Here is a 16,064-nt window from a genome sequence, read left to right on the forward strand (position 1 = left end):
TGTAACCTACTTCCTTTGTTTTCGGATTGCATTTCCTTAGGATTCTTCCAATGAATCTCAGTCTGGCATCTGCTTTACTGACGATCAACTTTATATGATCATTCCATTTTAAATCACTCCTAATGCGTACTCCCAGATAATTTATGGAATTAACTGCTATATTGTTGTATAAATGATAAGGGATCTTTATTTCTATGTATTCACAGCAATGCGTACTCCCAGATAATTTATGGAATTAACTGCTTCCAGTTGCTGACCTGCTGTATTGTAGCTAAATGATAAGGGATCTTTCTTTCTATGTATTCGCAGCACATTACACTTGTCTAAATTGAAATTCAATTGCCATTCCCTGCACCATGCGCCAATTCGCTGCAGATCCTCATGCATTTCAGTACAATTTTCCATTGTTACAACCTCTCAATATACCACAGCAACATCCGCAAAAAGCCTCAGTGAACTTCTGATGTCATCCACAAGGTCATTTATGTACATTGTGAATAGCATCGGTCCTACAACACTCCCCTGCGGCACACCTGAAATCACTCTTACTTCGGAAGACTTCTCTCCATTGAGAATGATGTGCTGCGTTCTGTTATGTAGGAACTCTTCAATCCAATCACACAATTGGTCTGATAGTCCATATGCTCTTACTTTGTTCATTAAACGACTGTGGGGAACTGTACTGAACGCCTTGCGGAAGTCAAGAAACACAGCATCTACCTGGGAACCCGTGTCTATGGCCCTCAGAGTCTCGTGGACGAATAGCGTGAGCTGGGTTTCACACGACCTTCTTTTTCGAAACACATGCTGATTCCTAAAGAGTAGATTTCTAGTCTCCACAAAAGTCATTATACTCGAACATAATATGTGTTCCAAAATTCTACAACTGATTGACATTAGAGATATAGGTCTATAGTTCTGCACGTCTGTTCGATGTCCCTTCTTGAAAATGGGGATGACCTGTGCTCTTTTCCAATCCTTTGGAATGCTAGGCTCTTCCAGAGACCTACGGTACACCGCTGCAAGAAGGGGGGCAAGTTCCTTCATGTACTCTGTGTAAAATCGAACTGGTATCCCATCAGGTCCAGCGGCCTTTCCTCTTTTGAGCGATTTTAATTATTTCTCTATGCCTCTGTTGTCTATTTCGATATCTACCATTTTGTCCTCTGTGCGACAATCTAGAGAAGGAACTACAGTGCAGTCTTTCTCTGTGAAACAGCTTTGGAAAAAGACATTTAATATTTCAGCCTTTAGTCTGTCATCCTCTGTTTCAGTACCATTTTGGTCACAGAGTGTCTGGACATTTTGTTTTGATCCACCTACCGCTTTGACATAAGACCAAAATTTCTTAGGATTTTCTGACAAGTCAGTACATAGAACTTTACTTTCGAATTCATTGAACGCCTCTCACATAGCCCTCCTCACACTACATTTCGCTTTGCGTAATTTTTGTTTGTCTCCAAGGCTTTGGCTATGTTTATGTTTGCTGTGAAGTTCCCTTTGCTTCCGCAGCAGTTTTCTAACTCAGTTGTTGTACCACGGTGGCTCTTTTCCATCTCTTACGATCTTGCTTGGCACATACTCATCTAACGCATATTGTGCGATGGTTTTGAACTTTGTCCACTGATCCTCAACACTATATGTACTTGAGACAAAACTTTTTGTTGAGCCGTCAGGTACTCTGAAATCTGCTTTTTGTCACTTTTGCTAAACAGAAAAATCTTCCTACCTTTTTTAATATTTCTTTTTACGGCTGAAATCATTGATGCAGTAACCACTTTATGATCGCTGTTCCCTATTCTGCATTAACTGTTTCAAATAGTTTGGGTCTGTGTGCCACCAGAAGGTCTAATATGTTATCGCCATGAGTCGGTTCTCTGTTTAACTGCTCAAGGTAGTTTTCAGATAAAGCACTTAAAAAAATGTCACTGGATTCTTTGTCCCTGCCACCCGTTATGAACGTTTGAGTCTCCCAGTCTATATCCGGCAAATTAAAATCTCTACCCAGAACTATAACATGGTGGGGAAATCTACTCTAAATATTTTCCAAATTATCCTTCAGGTTGATTATGTGACAGCCTTCACAAGTAGTGCTGCCTTTGATGGGATAGGAGATGCTTGTGATTGGACTGTAGAAGGTGGTGGTGGTGGTGGTGGTGGTGGTGGTGGTGGGGGGGGGGATATATAGGACTGGTCTTGCATCTAGGTGTACTACAGAGATATGAGCAATGAGGCAAGGAATCGGAGGCAAGGGTATAGCAGGGCTGGACAAGAATATTATGTAGGTTTGCTGGGTGCAGAATACCACTGTAGGAGGGGTGGAAAGGATAGTGGATAAGATATTCCTAATTTAAGGACACAACGAGAGGTAGTCTAAAACCTGATGGAGAATGTGACTAAGTTGCTCTGGTCCTGGGTGGTACTGAGTCACAAGGGAAGTGCTGCTTTGTGTCCAGATGGTGAGCACATGGGAGGTGGTAAGTGACTGCAGAGACAAGGCACAGGGGATATCTTTCTGTGCAAAATTGCGTGGATAATTTCACTCTGTGAAGGTTTCATTGAGACCTTTGTTGTATTTGGAGAAGTACTGTTCATTACTCCAGATGTGACAACCATCAGTGGCTAGGCTGTGTGGAATGGACTTCTCGGTATGGAATGGATGTCAGCTGTCGAAGTGGCTACTTTCCTCAATATTGCCGTCCACCTCGAAGATGGTTACACCACTACCTCTAAACTACTTTCCTCAATATTGCCCTCCACCTCGAAGGTGGTTACACCATTACCTCTGTCCATATCAAACCTACCACCACCTGAATCACGTTCTCTGCCAGGTTTTCGACTACCTCTCGTTGTGCCCTGAAATGACGGTTATCTTACCCACTATCCTTCCCACCCCTCCCACAGTGGTATTCTGCTACGCAGCAAACCTACGCAATATCCTTGTCCATCCTTACTACACCTGCAGCCCAATCCCTTGCCTCGTGGCTTATATCCTTGCAGTACACTTAGATGCAAGACCTGCCCCATACATCATCCGAGCTCCGCCTACTCCAGTCAGGTCACAGGTATCTCCTATCCCATCATAGGCAGGGATACCTGTGAAAGCAGTAATGTGATTTACAAACTAAACTGCAACCACTGTGCTGATCTCTACGTGAGCGTGGTGACTAACAAGCTGTCTGTCTGCATGAAAGGCCACCAATAAACTGACCAAGAGACAGCTGGACCACCCAGTCGCTGAGCATGCTGCCCAACACAATGTGCTTTACTTCAATGATGGCTTCACAGTCTGTGCCATCTGGTTCCTTCCTACCAACACCAGCTTTTGTGAACTGCGTGGGTGGGAACTATCTCTGTAGTATATTGTACATTTCTGTAAGACACGCGTGCTTAACCTTCATTTATCCCTGTTCTTCATCCACCTATCTCCTTCCCTGCATCCACTCCATCACTATGCCATTCTCCCCCCCCTTTCATTCCAAAACATCCCAACTGTACTGAGCAGCCCAGTCATTTCCCCACCATGCCCGAGCATACTTCACAAACAGTACTATATCTTTCCCCACCCCCCACCCTGCTATCGTCCTTATCTCCACTGCCGGACAGGTGTTCCGATCAGGCACAGGTATGATTTAGTCTGACCACAGCAGCCATAGCTAATAGATGTGTGAGAGAGTTGTGCTTTTCTGAATGTGAGTGCTTTCTGCTTCAGAAGAAGGTCTTTTGGTAAAAAGCTAAAATGTGTAGCAGTCTTTTCATTGTGCCCATTTGTGACTCACCATCTCCATTTCGTAATATAGTAGCCAATCTGCTTCATATTTTTATTCAAATAATCTGGTACTCTCCCTCTATGGGCCAGTCCCTATTTCAAAATCAATTTACATGATATCATGAAATAAAACATTGCCAAAAACAAAAATAGCCCCATCTGAACTCATCTGACGGAGTGAAGTAATACACCTTTGTCACCGTTGAGTAGTAAATCTGTACCTAACACAGCTGATGTCAAGGAATTCGCATTCAGTAAATTAATTTCAAATTTAAATAACATTTCCCAGTGAATAGAATAATAGTAGCAGCCTAAAATTGAAATTATTACACAACTCTGTAATCTTTTCGTCAAAATATAGTTTACTACATTACTAAAGGGCCTTGTATTTAGTTAAAATTCTACACTGACTTCTGCACAAATCATATTAACATGTTAGGAAGTTATTTATTAAAAAAAGTCATAAATTCGGTGGTTTTAGGAAATTTTGTTTACCAAGAAGTTACTTTTTGTCTACTGATAAGACACACAACATGTGGCCAGAAAGCTTCTGTCAGATTTTGTACAGGTGATGTGAACTGCAATACTGCAAATCCTTTCACTCAGGGTGTATACGACCCAGGACAACCGGGAGATCTGGGAGAAACCCGGGAATTTTTTCATCCAGGAGAAAACCGGGAAAAACCCGGGAATTTTTTAGAATTCTGGGAATTTGTCATTGTTTTAGTTTTCAGTTAAATTTTTGTAACTTTGACTGGTAAGAACCAATACTCTAACATAGAATATTACTGTATCTCGCTGCTGCAGAACAATACTGCAGCAATAAAAAACAAATGAGAGAGAGGGGGGGAAAAAAAAGAAAACGAAAATAAAACTGAAGTTGCATAGGAAATGGACCACACACAACAACAAAACACAGTGCTCATACAAGCGTCTGCCAACAGCAAAATGTGTCAAAGGCTTTAGGAAGACTATGCAGTGTTTCATAACAACAACGCTCTGATGAGCGTGACGTCACAACTGTTTACATTAGATTCGTTTGAGCGGTTGCGAGCGAGCTTATGCGCATGTGCAGTTGAGTCCTGTATTAGTAGTACCTTCTCCCATTTCTAGCTACAGAATTGTGGCAGTTATCTGTATAAGCAATACCAGCAGGCAGCCAGATGCTATCTGGAAAAATTTTACTGGTGCGCCTAAGCTGCCAGATTCACACATGCACAACAGGCCCGGAACTAGGGGGCAGGGACAAACCGAGGTATCTGCCCCAGGCGGCAATTTCAGGAGGAGGAGGGGGGGGGGGGTGCCAAATTCATATTATTGAGGAAAAGACCTTGTTTCACAAAGCGCCTAACAACCAGCGCACGTTGGTCTATCGATTACTCACATGATTTTGAACACATCCCTGTTGGTTTTTGAACAAATTCTAAGTTGATTTCTGAAAGAATCGTAAGTTGATTTTTGAATGCGTGCATAGTGTACATGATGTCTCTGCCAGGGGAATCCCCGCCGCATCTAGAAATAAACTTTCCTGCAGACAAAAGGGGACGGGTCTATACAAGCTGAGCGGAATAAATCCGAACGGGTGAATGCCAATTGCTGTTTATGTGGTTGACTGGGTTTGCAAATGATCAGCGTTGTTATAACTACTAGCGAATTCCATAGATTCAGATTACCAGAGTGGAAATAAACGACTAACGGGAATAACAGGCAGCAAAGATTGCGTATTGTCTCCTCCGTGTATCCAAGAAAATGAAATTTTGACAGAAAATTTTTGGCCAGACCGTTACACTTCTAAGGGCTAGTAATACAGTCCCCTACCAGCAGCCGCTAAAGTTCTATTCTGGAAAACGCATTGTACGAACACGTAATAACACCTAACCAGAGAATAAATGCGGGGTAAATAAACTGGTGATTGTAGCAGGGTTAGTGAAGTTAACCGAAGAATAAGTTTTGACACTGGCAGGAATAGTTACAGAATTAATGATGACAATAAATCACGGAAGAATATGATGATTCCAAATTTATATAAAAATTTCGTACTACTACTTTTTGATCTCATGCTTCAGAAGCTAGAGAGTATGAATGAAATGTGAAACTTTTTCCTAATGTAAAACTTTTTGCTTGTAGGAGGCCTAATAGGCATTTGATATTCGTACTTCCTGAATTACATTCTGTCGTGTTATAAAAATGACCATTTGTGCCAAAACAGTCTTGTTAATTTGGTTTGTGTAACAATTGCTGCAGTATTAGGCAGGCGTGTTTCATTTTATCTAGCAGACAGTGACAAAATACACGTAATCAGATCGAGAAACCACACCAGCCTTGGGTACTATTTGTATCAACAGCTTTTCTAGTATTAGACAACGACATTTCGTTTTTTCATGTAGCAAAATGTTGACGAACTTTGATGGGGTAATGGATTCTTTCCCAGAAAGGAAAGTACGCCATATAAAGCTGTGGCAAGGTTAGAGAGAAAAAAATCTAGGACTTAAGGACTTAAGGATTGAAGAAATGTGTTCTATTGTCTTGCTTGTCTCTTGTCTTTATTCGTTTTATGTATTCTATATTTAATTTTATGTCACACAAAACAGCAAGTTACTAGCTAATAAGCAGTAAAGACTTCAGATTTTCTGAAGAGTTCTTGTTCTGCTGGTTATAAATAATCCCATCCGGTATTAATTGTGAGATTTTTTTAAAGAGGGGCAGGATGTCAAACCAGCCAATTGGGAGCAGGAGAGGTACCACAGGACATTTTAATTTCCACTGACATGAATATAGTTTGATGGCACCCATTACAAAATATGACATGTCTGAATTCCACGGAGTGAAATACAGAGACGTACAATGTAAGAATTCTGAGTGAAGAGGCGTGGCACTGCCCTTGGCACACTTAAGACCAAATAACATGTTTTACACGTGACACGTGTTTACGTTAAGTGATTTTGCTGTTTCCTCTTCATTTATTGCTCTCACGTCAAATGAAAACAAATCTGATTTCTGTGGCCGAGAGCTATCAAGTGAATTAAAATACATTCACATAATTACGGAAGGCTAAAATATGTAATTAGTTTCAGATTTTATTTTAGTTCCACCTGTCTGACAGTCAATCGTTAATCGCCTTGCAGAACAATGAAGTTATTTTTGTCGGTTTGTTAAAGAAATCTTTTCTGTTGAGGCAGACAATTTATTTGAACGAAGTGTTTAATTCCATACTATTGGCTAGTTTCAACTATTCACTGCATTTCAAGTTCATATTTTCATCTTCTAGCACGTATGGGATTATGCCTTAATGAAGAACCAAGCATGAGATAATCCAGTACTGGTACTCCAAGAAAATTTATATCTGAATCTGGACATTTGAATGTGCACTTTAAGCCGAATTATGGTTTACAAAATTCCCATGCTCTTGGAGTACCCTCTAATGTCTTGTTTCTTTTATGACATAATGTAAGATCTTTTAATGTTTTACATGTATGAATGTACAGGCTTCCTGTGTCACCATATCTGCTCAAGCCCGGCGACGCCTTTTTCTGGCGCTCTCTGGCAACTGCTGAAACGAATCTATTTCTAACAGGTCGCGAGAAAATATTCCAAATGGTTGTTTGGAAAGCGTTACTTTCAGAGTAAATTTCTTTTTACGCAAGATGAACTCTGTGTGCGAATGTCCAATGAATTTTTTAAATCACAGAGCGTTTGACTCTCATTCAAAAATCAGATCTTTGACAACAACCATTTAGAATATTTTCGAGCCCAGAAGATCAGACATTTATGTAGTCATTAAAAATTTTACTGGCACATTTGTGTGATGTATCTTGAAGTGTAACATGATCAAAAAAGATCAACATTGTGTGTGAAAGCTTAGCTTCTCTTGCAGCTTATTAATCTTAGAGACCAATATTATACATAAAAGCCTTTCTTTTCTTGTAGCAACACTATGTATATTAATTTAAACCATTACCTTTTCCCAGTTGTGTGTTCGCGCTACATAACACTGATGTTGCTATTGGCTGACTACATCACATGTCCTGTGCTCTGAATATCCGCCGTCATCAGCTGGCGAGATCGCTTGACATGAGCTATGATTGGCTTACAAAAGCACATTGAAATCTCGATTTCAATTCTTTGGAAAGTAACATGCGGTGTTTGGTGGAATTCGAATTTATACTTTCGTAATACGCAAATATATAGTGTACATGTTGTTGCACATCAGACATCTTTCCAAAATGTGTTTTTTCCCCTGAGTTTTGTTTTCCAAAGTGCCACGAAATTCTATGCCAGTGTATAAAATCACAACCATTGAATGGATTGATAAGTTTTACAGTTCCAATGAAAAGTATGCTGTTACTTAACACCGAAAAAGTGTATTTTCATCCGGGAGAAAGTGTATTTTTACCCGGGAAATCTGGGAAAAATCTGGGAATTATTTTTCCTCGTCCATGTATACACCCTGTCACTAGAACCATAGTTTTATCTTGAAGAGATAGGCATTAATTTAGAATTTTAGGCTTCATCATTGATTAGAGATTTAATTTCATCTGCTGGAAGATAAGAATCAGGACACTGAAATCCATAAACACACAATCTCTAGGTCTTGGATGGTTTCTGGGACAGACAGAGAGAAGGAGTAGAGCAATTGGACAGAGAGAGTGATTAGGAGAATACAGACAAAGAGGGAGAAATGGAGATGTTCAGAGAGAGGGGGTAGGAGGTGGAGGTGGAGGAGGAGGAGGAGGAGATGGTAAGAGAGGAGTGGAAATGCAGGAGGCAGGTGGAAGGTATTTAGAAATAGAGAGCAGATAGAAAAGGAAGAGGGGGAGGAGGGTATGGACAGTGGGAGGGGGAGGAGTAGATGGAGAACCAAAGAGATTGGGGAGGAGGAGATGGAGAACCAGAGAGATTGGGGAGGAGGAGATGGGTGGATAAAAGACGGGAGGATGAGGTGGATGGAGAGAGGGGTAGGGCTAGATGAGCAGAGAGATAGGAGAAGAGGGAGGTGAAAAAGGAAAGAGAGGGGGAGGAAATGGGGTAGTGAGGAGGAGGAGGAGGAGGAGGAGGAGGAGGAGGAGAAGTGAGGAATATAAGTGCCATATGTGTACATGGTTGATGCCACAGGCAAAAGACTATCATACACATATATAAATCTCTCTCTCTCTTTCTTTGTGTGTGTGTGTGTGTGTGTGTGTGTGTGTGTGTGTGTGTGTGTGTGTGTGTGTGTGTTTTCAGCACATCTCTTCCTCAACCTCTGGATCAGTTGTAACCCATTTTGGTCACATGCTACTTATTATGGAGTAAGAAGTACTACAGGTAGAGGGAGGACGAGGAGGGGGTTGAGGAAGAGATGGACAGAGAGTGGTGGGATGTGGAGATGGACAGAGATAGGGAAGAACGGATGTGTATTCAATCCCCCCCCCCCCCCCCCCCCCCAACTCACCAACTTAGCACATGCTTATGCTCTTCATCTTATGGGTCTGTGGTCACCTGCAGTCAGTATTTTTGCACCTTCACATCCTGTAGAATTTCTTTATTGCTTGATAAAATATGGCCAGTTTTATTTTTAAATAAATCAGTGATGAAAAGTAACCATAAGCCATATAGGTGCTGTGTTGAGCGATGCACAGGCACGTGAAGAAGGAAAAAAAGAATAAAAAAGACAGCTCTGTTGGCTTTGACAATGAGACTGTTCTTGCACAGCAGCCTAACTGTTGTGAGAATTTGTCCCCTAGAGCAAGTGAGAAAAGACAGGCGGTGAGTGTGAGGAAGTAGTGGAGGGGAAAGAGGGACTGGTGTAAGTAAGGATGGCCGATAGTTGGTAGGGAGAACCTGTAATGGAACAAGACACTGATGAGCTCACACTGGTGCAGGCATTGGGAGTTAAGCGGTTGAGCAGAGGAGTGGTTTGGGGGAGAGGTAATAGATAATAAGAAAGAGAGAGAGGGAGAGAGAGATAGGGGGGAGAGAGAGAGAGAGAGAGAGAGAGAGAGAGAGAGAGAGAGAGAGAGAGAGAGAGAGAGAGAAGTGGGAGCATAAAGTACACGGAACAAAGTGTGAGACATGTGGACAAAGTTACTGCAGATGGTGGTGGTTAGGGGAAACTATTCGGAATAGGGCATATGTCCATACAAATTATTTTGCTTCAAATGAGTATTCCTGTCATATCCTTGAATATTGATCATTCCTCTTGGTACACCCTGCGTAGATACCTGTTCAGCATAAAAGAAAATGAAGGTCAGACAGACTTATATACAAAGGGGGCAGTTAATTAAGAACCACAAAGATAAGATCCGTACCAGGTGGGACTGATGGATGACATCAAAAAAGTTCAAAGAAGGTCGGCTCATTTTGTACTATCACAAAATAGGGGAGATAGTGCCACAGACATGATACATGAATTGGAGTGGCAATCATTAAAACAAAGGCTTTTTTTCATTGTGACAGGATCTTCTCATAAAATTTCAATCACCAGTTTTCTCCTCTGATTGTGAAAACATTCTGTTGGCACCCACCTGAATAGGACGAAATGATCATCATGATAAAATAAGAGAAATCAAGGCTCACAAAGAAAAATTTAAGTGCTCGTTTTTCCCGCGTGCTGTTAAAGGGTGGTACGGTAGGGTGTCAGCTTGAAGGTGGTTCATTGAATCCTCTGCCAGGCACTTATTGTGAATAGCAGAGTAATCACATAGATATAGATGTTTAATTAGGGCTCATATGGAGGCATGTAGATAGTCACTTTTAACTCATTCCATTTGTGAGTTGAGACAGGAAAGGAAATTACTAGATTACTATTAGTGTGACAAGATACCCTCCATCATGCACTATACATGTATGTATGTATATGTAGGTGAAGAAGGAGAATATGAGGTTTTAATAGTTCTAATAGTATACACTTCCTGTATATTCGAGATAAGATCACATTTTTAGTATTAAAACAGTTATTACTGGCTTTGGCCATACATTGAACTATCTTCAGATACAGTATATAGTAGGCCGCATTTGATAAACAGTTAATAAAAACAAAATCCTATTGAGAAAAGTCTTCTAGATGGGTCTTGGAATCATACTGCTATATGAAAGCAGATCTAATCATTGACTATCATACACATGTATAAATATATCTCTCTCTCTCTCTCTCTCTCTCTCTCTCTCCCCCTCTCTCCCCCTCTCTCTTTCTCCCCCCCTCCCCCCCCTACACACACACACACACACAGATCAGTGGCTTGCACAGATTGTCATCTATGTGTATTCTATTTGAGTTGAGCAGTGTACTTCATGATTGATTGATTTGGACAGCTGTATAGGTCTTTGAGGACAGAGTTCTATAGGGTGGTCACAAACATTCTGAAAAGCTTGTAAGGGTGTTGTGGGGTAGCTGGTACTGAGAAATAATTGTTAAGAAAAAATCAATATATTGCAGAGTTTCTGAGTTATTTAGCATTAGTTAGCCAATCAGGCCATTGTGCACACACATTCAGGCAGCCTTCCCCCCCCCCCCCCCCCCCCCCCCCCCCCCCCTCCAGAGATAGTTCTTCGTTCAGTTTCCTAAAACCGAACAAGAGAAAGATACAAAATTTGGTCATGGGACAGCAGTAGGTATCAAACCCAAGCCAAAGGCTGAATAGTCTAGTGCACTGACACTAAATATTGTATCTGGTGTGATGCGTGAATTACTCATGCAGTGGCCTGACTGGCTAAATTCAATGCTGATTAACTTGGAAATGATGCAACATGTTTGATTTTTTACTTAACAATTATTTCTTAGCCCAGTCTACCCTGCAGCACCCTTACAAGCTTTTCAGACTGTTTCTGGCCACACTGTATATTGCCAAAATTGATAACATAATATAAATGTGAATATCTTAAAGATGTTGAGTGTAATATTCAAAACATGTGTATTTTTTTGGAGTTTACCTCAAACTTTTGTTAGCTCATAACTGATATTTTTAGCCAAATGTTTATAAGGAGTTGCAACTTTCCTTCTCATAATATTGTACATTCCATCTTGGATTTTCCATTGTTTGATTAAAGACTTCTTTTCTTATTTTGGTGTCAGTAATCTACATATTTTGTCATCTCTTGGGAAATTATTACATTGACATTTGGGACTACAGTACCTTATGAGTTTGAGTAGTAGAGTGACATTCTGCAGTACTCTATTTTAAATTTAGCATCCATTGCTTTAACTGTCAATGACATAAGTTCCTCTGTACTCACTTTCTGAATAACAAATGTCTTTATTTTACTTGCACTAACTGCACATGAGGAGCAACAGAATTACACACCTGGGAATTTTACAGGTTCAGTGGGGTTACTGAGCCATGTTTTTGATTAAATGTTAAATTGGCTTTGCATATAAAAGAACTGACTGTAGAAGCTCTCAATTCACTTAGTTTTCCTAAGTGGAAAAAAGTGAGAAACAGAGCTGATTCTTAGCTCTAAAACATTTGTCAGTCCACAGCTCATGGTCGTGTGGTAGCGTTCTCGCTTCGCGCGCACGGGTTCCCAGGTTCGATTCCCGGTGGGGTCAGGGATTTTCTCTGCCTCGTGATGACTGGGTGTTGTGTGATATCCTTAGGTTAGTTAGGTTTAAGTAGTTCTAAGTTCTAGGGGACTGATGACCATAGATGTTAAGTCCCATAGTGCTCAGAGCCATTTCAACATTTGTCAGATTCCAACTTGACTTAGATCTGTATTTTATGGTTCAGCAAAGACTGTCTTAGCAGCAGTTCTTAATAGTTTGTGTAAATTATGTTTTGGTACAACATTGTGTTTAGTCTTTTATGTTCCATAATCATTCCCATAGTAATTTGAGGAGTAAAACATATTCAAAGTGTAGGGTAGGTAACCTTTGGGTAATGAATAAGTCCTGAATATGTGCCTTTTTTCCCTTCTGTGCACTGGTACCACTTTACTAACAATTTTTTTGTCCTCTGCAGAAAATGCCCTTGGTCTTTGTCATGTGTTAGCAAAACCATGTCCTAAACCAAGACCTCAAATATGGGATTTATCTCCAGACTTAAGGGACCAGTGGGAAATTGATCGATCAGAAATCCAGCTTATTAAAAAGCTTGGACGTGGTAACTTTGGAGAAGTGTGGTATGGTAAGTATAATCCATCAATTCTAACCACAAACTTTAAAGTAATAGGAATAACAGTAATATTCAGTTGAATGTGCATCTGTTTGTTTGATATTTTTTAGTAGCATGTATATGTATAAAGAACTCATAAATGTAATCTAACCCTTTTAAAGCTCCCGTACTTTCTTTTATAGTAATTTTTGCTGCTATTTGACATAGAGCAATATGTTCTGCCAACAGAAGTTACTTATCAACAATGATGATGATGTTTCACCATCAGATTTCATAAATAACTGTGTGCACCTTTCTGTGAACAAACCAAATCATTAATTATTTTTACCCCACAAACAGCCGTAATACTTTCAAACTCATAGTCGTCACTGAAGGCAGCTCTTCAGACATTTATGCATAAGGTAACAGCATAATACTGCTGCTTACAAAATCCATACGACTCTCCGCTCACACGTGTGCTTGACAAGTAGTGCTTGGGCATTGGTGACGGTAATAGCAAGACAACGTCCCCACCTAAAAAAAAAGCATGCTCAGCTTAGAAAGTTCTAGAAACCAGTGATGTGTAAGGATTACAATTTACTACGTCATAACACCAATGGTAATAGTACTCCTTACATCTCTGCAGTAACTTTTTTTTCAAAACATGTTGAAAAAAAGTTTTTTGAAAACCCAAAAAGAAACTCGAGATTCCAAAGAAAAATTTTGACCCAATAACGAGGCCCAAGCCCAAAGGCCAACAAATAACAGCATACTGATGAATAACCCAGCAGTGGTTCCTTCTTCCTGTGGCATTATCTAGATCTACGTCATACTTTAATACAATAAAAATATCAAGCACACTTCATGTTGTCTCATCCATACACCAGAAATTACAGTCTGTTTACATTTTGTGTTTATAAGTTGTAAGTAGACATAGGATACATGGAAATCAAATTGGTTGTATGTCTAGACTAAACATCAACAACAACAACAAAAAATCAGAGTTCCCTGTACAGATGTACTTGGTGTCTAGTTGAGTCTGTTTTCCATATTGCTCATCTTCAAAAATATCTCCACAGTTTCCTCTCAGCTCTCATTAAATGCTGATTTTATTTCCTCTCTTAATTTCCTCTGTAATCCTTTCATGCTCTCTTTTTGATTTACTTCAATTCCTTTTTTAATTTCTAATGATTCTCCTTAGATTCTTTTGCACCTTTCTCTTGACTTCCCTTATCAAGTTGAGGAGTGCTATCTTATCCAGCTGACTGTTATTTGGAGGTGACTGATATTACGTTTTGCTACTAAGTGGGATTCTCTCTAGTTCCTACCATTTTTATATCTGTGTTGAAGTTTTACTTGCAATTAATTCCACCGATAGTTGCTTGTCTACGAATTCTTCCTTAGTTATATCCTCAAAACTCAGGTCTCTGAATCCTGCATTACTGTATGTGGACTCTTTACCAAGCAAAGCTCCCAGAAAAATATTTACTGGTATTTGCTCATTTACTGATGACATGTTTACACTTGAAAGTCAGAACAACAAAACACAAACCTAACAACTGTTTCCGGCTGCCTTTTTCTACCTTCCCTCAGCAGCTTCAAAAATGTTCCCAAAAATTTTGGCTAGCACATTTAGACAGTGGGAGTGGGGAAGAGATGGAAAAGTAATAATTACTGGGAGATAGTAGACAGTGATTGTAGTATAGAAAGAGTGAAGGAGACATCTTATTCTACATCTACATCTATACTGCACAAACCACTGTGAACTGCATGGCACAGGGTTAGGGTTTCTTTAGAATGTTTGCTTAAAAGCCTATGTGCATGCTGTAATTAATCTAATCTCGTCCTCGGAGTCTCTGTGTGAGTGATACATAGGGAGTTGCAAGTATATTCATAATGTCAGTGGGACAGCGGCTGTGTGAGAAAAAGAGAGGGACACAGTGGCAGTGGGACATAGTTAACAGTGACAGAACAATTGTAGGAAAAGAGTGGAGGAGACAATGGCAGTGGGAGAGGCTTAAGAAGGAGAAAGTGACAGCAGCAATTGCAAGGAATGAATGAAAGATTAGCAGTAAGAGAGAGCAAGAGGGAGACTGACAGCGAGAGGAGACAGTAGCAGCAGCAGCAGCAGTAGGACAGAATGAAGGATATTGTGGGTGTGACAGGAGAAAATGATAGTTAGAGAGACACAAAGAGATAATGACAATGAGTTGGGCTTAATGAGTGAGTGAGAATGGGCAAGTGGGAGCAACTCGCAGCAAAGAACTATTGTATGTGAGCGAGTTGCAGTGAGGGAAGCTTTTGGGAATGAGAGGTGAGCTGCGTGTTAAAAAAAGTGCAAATATGTTCGCATGCCAAAATTTTAGGGAAAATTTTTAAAGGTACTGAGGAAGGTAGAATGAGGCAGCTGGCACCCCACTTTCCAGTCAAGGAAGGTAGACTGAGGCAGCTGTCACCCCTCTCTTCAGTCAGTGTCTTTTAAACAGAAGCATATTAACCTTTTTGTGCTCCAATAGGAGCATTTTTCCACTGGTCACTTCATTTAAAAGCAGTAGTGCTTGCATGGTAATCCATCTGTCATTAACATGACCAAGTTGCCAATCCGAACATGTGGGAAAACTTCAAGAAGCACGTGTGTCTATTACTTCACAAATATTAAGGTTCCTTAGTTATAAACAAAAAAAGTCACTTTGAAACAATGGTAGTGCAAATCATATTGCTGTGATTTATTGACCTTTTGGCACATAACACACTTCCTAATACTGGCCACCTCAACCACATTTGTATTAACAGATAAGCTTATTCCTCTTTCATGGTAAAGTGCATTGCTGCATTGTGTTTCCAAATTAATTTATCACATTATTACTGTTCACAGAAGCCTTTTCGTTGCTGTTTGAAGAGTAACGTTTTCCGCCAATGGGAGTTTCTGATCAACATTTTCAGTGCTGTTTCATTCACAGATTTCATAAATAATTGTGTGCACCTTTCTTTGAGTAAACCCTGCCAACTGAAGTTATGCTTTCAACCAGCATCGTCAACATTTAAGAAGCAAACTCTTCAGACAATTTATGCATGACACAACTGCATGCAACAGTTCCTGATAAAACCTGAACATTGACTCTCCATTCATATACATGCATATGATCAGTAGTGCATGGACATTGTTGACATTAATAGCAAGACAATGCCCCTACCAGAAAAAAGGCATGCTCAGATTTTGAAGTCAAGAA

At 40.2% G+C, this 16,064-nt stretch overlaps 1 protein-coding gene across 10 annotated transcripts in view; it reads left to right on the top strand.

The window, feature by feature from the left end:
• Positions 1-16,064, top strand: part of LOC126174783 (tyrosine-protein kinase Src64B) — a 264,444-nt gene that overhangs the window by 180,132 nt on the left and 68,248 nt on the right. For all 10 annotated transcript variants that reach the window (XM_049921134.1, XM_049921133.1, XM_049921141.1 and 7 more), the window contains one exon: positions 12,703-12,867. In XM_049921134.1, coding sequence (XP_049777091.1) covers positions 12,703-12,867 — 165 coding nt within the window. The remainder of the gene's footprint in view (positions 1-12,702; positions 12,868-16,064) is intronic.

Source organism: Schistocerca cancellata, chromosome 3, assembly GCF_023864275.1.
Source record: "Schistocerca cancellata isolate TAMUIC-IGC-003103 chromosome 3, iqSchCanc2.1, whole genome shotgun sequence".
Taxonomy (NCBI): Eukaryota; Metazoa; Arthropoda; class Insecta; order Orthoptera; family Acrididae; genus Schistocerca; species Schistocerca cancellata.